We start from the raw sequence: 6035 nt of genomic DNA, 5'->3' as shown, positions 1-6035 counted from the left end.
CGACGGCAGAGCTGCAGTCGAGACGAGTCTCTCTGTTTCTCTCTAAAGAAACATTCAACTGAATCCAGCAGCTTTTTATCAACAACACAGCAGAATCTCTGCCAAACACTGGTGAGTACACTGACCTACAGAGACTAAATGCACTAACTAAATATAGTTCAAACCAGAATCTGACTGTTTTACATCTGTTTAAAGAATAGATCAAAACAACCTGGAAATGTTGCCAGAAATACTAAACAGAGGCAAACCACAGTGACTGAACTCCGGCTAGTTAAGGTTAGACAGAATACAGTCACAGCTAGCATTAGTTTGAGCTAATTCACAGACCTGTTTCCTGTCTGAACTCCAAACCTCAGCTCTACTCAGACAGGAAGTTCCCCTCAGGGCAAATGTTTCACTGAGGTCCATCGGTGGCCGTGGGGGTTGTGGAGAGAAATGATATTATATATATAATGTCCTGCAGTCCAGAGCAGTAGCTTCCATCTTTTCTTCTGCACATCGAATGTGTCTGATTCTCTGCTCTCTGTATCTTCATCCTCTCTCTCTGATCCTCCTCTTCCTCCTCTTTGTCCGAGCTGACTCTCTGACTCTAACGCTCTTTAGACAGAGAAGGAACTTTTTACTTTGCTCTGCTCTCTCAGACGCTTCAATAAAACAATTAATAAAGTAAATTACTTGATAAATATATCACAGTAAATTGCAATAAATGTGTTAAGTTCAATATTTAAAATATATTTTTTAATATTTTCACTCAATAACAATATAAGTAGCAGGGTAGCAGTAGTATTATATTATTTAATGCGTGATGTGTCACTAATGGAGGGATCACATTGTATTTTTTGGGGTTTAAAATTGAATTTTATTATGATTTTACAGATTTAAATTATGATATTAACAAGAACCAAAAGGCTTGGGGCGTTATCACTGCAATGCTTAAGACATCAGATCAGTTTATTGTAGTTTTATCATTATATTTGCTATTATTTGAATAACAAGCAGCTAATAGCCATGACCCTACCTCCACATTAAATAATCATACTTTATTATATTCTCGCTAAAGGTAGGTAGCATTGGAGAAAATAAAAAGTAAAGGCTGACCTTTTCCAACCATTACATTTAAAAGCAAAGCTTGACTCTTACACCTTGACCCTCTGACACCCCCTCCCTCGTCGGGGAAAAAAAGCAAACTACCAGCCCAACTGACTGTGTGTGTTTGATTTTATTAACAAAATAAACAAAAGATATGTTATTACAGTTTTATTTTTTTGTCCTCACAGTGTAGATATGTCTGCTGCCAGCTGTCTGCCGACTGAAGATCAGTTTCTGTGCTCCATCTGTCTGGATGTGTTCACTGATCCAGTCACCACACCATGTGGACACAACTTCTGTAAAACCTGCATCACTCAACACTGGGATGTTAATGTCCTATGCCAGTGTCCCAACTGTAAAGAGGTTTTCAACACTAAACCTGAGCTGCGGGTCAATACTTTCATCTCTGAGATGGCTGCTCAGTTCAGACAGTCAGCTCAACAGAAAGCCAGCAGCAGCAGCTCAGAGCAACAAGCTGCCAAACCAGGAGAAGTTCCCTGTGACGTCTGCACTGGAACCAAACTGAAGGCCCTGAAGTCCTGCCTGGTGTGTCTGGACTCCTACTGTGAGACTCACCTGGAGCCTCATCTGACAAGGTCTGGCCTGAAAAGACATCAGCTGATCGACCCTGTGGAGAACCTGGAAGGCAGGATGTGTACGAAGCACGATAAACTGCTGGAGCTGTTCTGTAAGACCGACCAGATGTGTGTCTGCATGCTCTGCACTGTTTTAGACCACAAGACACATGATGTTGTTCCTCTGAAAGAAGAATATGAAGGAAAGAAGGCCGAGCTGGGGAAGACAGAGGCTGAAATTCAGCAGATGATCCAGAAGAGACGACTGAAGATTCAAGAGATGAAACACTCAGTGGGGCTCAGTAAGGAAGATGCAGACAGAGAGATAGCAGATGGTGTTCAGGTCTTCACCGCTCTGAAGGAGTCTGTTGAGAGAAGCCAGGCCGAGCTCATCGACACGATCAAAGAGAAGCAGAGAAATACAGAGAAACAGGCTGAAGGCTTCATCAAAGAGCTGGAACAGGAAATCTCTGAGCTGAAGAAGAGAAGCACTGAGGTGGTGCAGCTGTCACGCTCTGAAGACCACCTCCACCTCCTCCAAAGCTTCACATCCCTGACCGCTGCTCCACCCACCAAGAACTGGACAGAAGTCAGCGTCCGTCCACCTTCACATGAGGGGACTGTGGTGAGAGCTGTGAATCAGCTGGAGGAGACGCTCAGTAAACAGATGAAGAAGCTGTTTGAAGCCGAGCTGAAGAGGGTCCAGCAGTCTGCAGTGGATGTGACACTTGATCCTGATACAGCACAGCTCAACCTCATCCTGTCTGATGATGGAAAACAGGTGAACTGTGGTGATGTAAAGAAGAATCTCCCAGACAACCCAGAGAGATTTGATACTTATGCTTATGTTATAGCAAAGCAAAATTTCTCTTCAGGAAGGTTTTACTACGAGGTTCAGGTTAAAGGGAAGACTGAGTGGGATTTAGGAGTGGTCAGAGAGTCGATCAACAGGAAGGGAGAAATCACACCGACTCCTCAGAATGGTTACTGGACGACAGGGTTGAGGAATGAAAATGAGTACTACGCTTGTGCTGGCCCTGCAGTCCGTCTCTCTCTGAAGTCTCAGCCTGAGAAGGTGGGGGTGTTTGTGGATTATGAGGAGGGTCTGGTCTCCTTTTATGATGTTGATGCTGCAGCTCTTATCTACTCCTTTACTGGCTGCTCCTTCACTGAGAAGCTCTACCCATACTTTAGTCCCAGTCTTAACTATGGTGGTAAAAACTCTGCCCCTCTGATCATCTCTCCTGTCAATCACACTGAGTAGAACAACCATTTGATTTTCTACAGAAATATTCTCTATCATTTATTATAATGAATGTATATTATTGGTGATTTAGGGTGTATACATTGTTGATATATCAGATTTTGGTCAATGAGTTTTTTATGTTTTCTTTCTGTAAATATTTTTCTCTGATGTGTCACATTGCTATTTACTACTACAACACACAGACTTTACAGCATTGATTAATATTATCTCATGTAGTCAGCTTTATTCTAATAACTGCATTACTGCAAGACTCTTAAATCATCAGAAAAATATGAGCCTCATTCCCCAACCGTTCTTAAGGAGAAATTTCTTCTTAAAACCCTCTTATGCAGTTTTCACAAAGATTCTGACATTCACCGGTGTTTTCTTATTTTGGATTTTTTGTAGAGCAGAATCTACGCAAAGAGCTCGCTCACGCACATTTGAGTGTTGAGATGTTTGTGCAAAATAGTTGGTTATTGCGTTTTCTTCAATTCTATAATTACATAACATAGGATTGAAATTACAATAAAAAATGTTACAATTTCTAATGATTATTTACATTATTTTACAAAGCATTATGGTCTTTTAAAATCAGTAAATGCTGATGACCTATATTATATCCATACAGAAGTAACTCCACTTCAGATTTATTGAAAACCTTCTTTAAAAAGTCTGTAGCAGTAGTAACGATTTATTTTGGTTCTTATTGACAATTTTCACAAAAAGAATGCACATAAAAATAAATAAATAAATAACAATAAGACGTTAAATTAAGGGAAAACAAGAAACTGCTGCCTGAAAAGGTGAAGGATGAAACTTATTATACCTACGTAGTCGGCCTTAACCCTTTCACTACTAGGTTTACAGAAACTAAAACAAAGTTTGAAACATTTCACATCGGCTCTCTCTAATTTCTAACAACCTCTGAATACAGTCAGGAAGCAGATTATTTTGTGCTTTGTACATTATCTCTGCAGTGTTAAGATCAACTAGATCACAAACCTTTAAAGCTTGCAAGTTAATATAAAAGTGCGTTGGTTGGTTCGTTATAATCAGATCGATTAACAATTATTACAGCTCTCTTCTGTAGCGTGAACATTGGATCAGTGTTGGTTTTGTATGTGTTTCCACAAACCTCCACACAGTAGGTAATATATGGAACTGTGAGAGAACAATACATTATATATAGTGAGTTCTGATTCAACATGTCTTTAGTTTTATATAATACTGCAGTGTTTTTAGACATGTATGTTTTTACATTATTGATGTGTGGTTTCCAACATAACTTATGATCACACACGTATTTTCATACACTCTTTCTATTTCAACATAATTTATCATAATTTTTACTTGATTATTGATTTGCTGATTACCAAAAGTTATAAACTTGTTCTTGACTTAATTCTCTGTTTTTAATCTCTGTGTGCACATGGCCCTGCAGTCTCATGTCCTTTCATGGGGATTGGCAGGGCGTTTACCTTCTAATCAGGATCAACTGGCACACGTCTTCAACTAACCAGGAAATGGGATTCATAGTTATAAGAACAAAGGTACAAACTATTCTGCAGTTTAAGGTCTCGTCTACACGTATACAGACATATTTAAAACCAGATAATGTCTTCTACGTTTTGGCCTCTCGTCGACACAGAAACAGAGTTTTGGGACACAAAAAAAGGGATATTTATGAAAATGTCTTCTAAGGTGCAGATTCTTAAAAACTCTGGTTTCTTTGTGTCTGTGTGGACGTGTAAAACGGAGGTTTTGGGAAACGATTACGTTTGTTAGCACTGCTCGGACTAATTACTAGCACGCCATTTTCGGCTTTTGTGCGCACGTTAATTTTTAGTATGGATCCTACGCACTGTTTTATAAATGAGACCCCAGGTCTGAATACTTCCTCCACCACTCTCTGTTGACGACGGGCCACTGAGAGGTGGAGCAACACTGAAAGAGGAGAGCTTCTGCGTCACATTTCCTGGTAGGAAAGTGAAAGTTTGTCTGAGAGACAGCAGAGCTGCAGTCGAGACGAGTCTCTCTGTTTCTCTCTAAAGAAACATTCAACTGAATCCAGCAGCTTTTTATCAACAACACAGCAGAATCTCTGCCAAACACTGGTGAGTACACTGACCTACAGAGACTAAATGCACTAACTAAATATAGATCAAACCAGAATCTGACTGTTTTACATCTGTTTAAAGAATAGATCAAAACAACCTGGAAATGTTGTCAGAAATACTAAACAGAGGTAAACCACAGTGACTGAACTCCGGCTAGTTAAGGTTAGACAGAATACAGTCACAGCTAGCATTAGTTTGAGCTAATTCACAGACCTGTTTCCTGTCTGAACTCCAAACCTCAGCTCTACTCAGACAGGAAGTTCCCCTCAGGGCAAATGTTTCACTGAGGTCCATCGGTGGCCGTGGGGGTTGTGGAGAGAAATGATATTATATATATAATGTCCTGCAGTCCAGAGCAGTAGCTTCCATCTTTTCTTCTGCACATCGAATGTGTCTGATTCTCTGCTCTCTGTATCTTCATCCTCTCTCTCTGATCCTCCTCTTCCTCCTCTTTGTCCATGCTGACTCTCTGACTCTAACGCTCTTTAGACAGAGAAGGAGATTTTTATTTTGCTCTGCTCCCTCAGATGTTTCAATAAAACAAATAATAAAGTAAATTCCTGGATAAATATATCACAGTAAATTGTAATAAATGTTGTATGTTCAATATTAAAAAAATATTTTTTCACATTTTCACTCAATAACAATATAAGCAGCAGGGTAGCAGTAGTATTATATTATTTTATGTATTATGTGGCAGTAATGGAGGGATCACATCGTGTTTATCTTTTGGTTTAGAATTGAATTTTGTTATGATTTTACAGATTTAAATTATGATATTAACAAGAACCAGAGGGCTTGGGATGTGATCACTGCAATGCTTAAGACATCAGATCAGTTTATTGTAGTGTTATTATTATATTGACTATTATTTGAATAACTTACAGGCAGCTAATAGCCATGACCCTCCCTCCACATTAAATAATCATACTTTATTATATTCTCACTAAAGGTAGGTAGCATTGGAGAAAATAAAAAGCAAAGGCTGACCTTTTCCAACCATTA

General features: G+C 39.3%; 2 protein-coding genes across 2 annotated transcripts in view; both read left to right on the top strand.

The window, feature by feature from the left end:
- The window catches only part of LOC119486801 (probable E3 ubiquitin-protein ligase TRIML1), an 8763-nt gene continuing 2728 nt past the window's right edge, over positions 1-6035 (top strand). The window contains exons 1-2 of the mRNA XM_037767206.1: positions 1-111; positions 4965-5027. The gene's annotated coding sequence lies outside the window, so the exon portion shown is untranslated. The remainder of the gene's footprint in view (positions 112-4964; positions 5028-6035) is intronic.
- The window catches only part of LOC119486800 (zinc finger protein RFP-like), a 15451-nt gene continuing 10685 nt past the window's right edge, over positions 1270-6035 (top strand). Inside the window, exons 1-2 of the mRNA XM_037767205.1 lie at positions 1270-3385; positions 3859-3866. Of these exons, the coding sequence (XP_037623133.1) occupies positions 1285-2928 (1644 nt within the window). The 5' untranslated portion in view covers positions 1270-1284 and the 3' untranslated portion in view covers positions 2929-3385; positions 3859-3866. The remainder of the gene's footprint in view (positions 3386-3858; positions 3867-6035) is intronic.

Source organism: Sebastes umbrosus, chromosome 4, assembly GCF_015220745.1.
Source record: "Sebastes umbrosus isolate fSebUmb1 chromosome 4, fSebUmb1.pri, whole genome shotgun sequence".
Classification (NCBI taxonomy): Eukaryota; Metazoa; Chordata; class Actinopteri; order Perciformes; family Sebastidae; genus Sebastes; species Sebastes umbrosus.
This window is presented reverse-complemented; position numbering and strand designations above follow the sequence as displayed.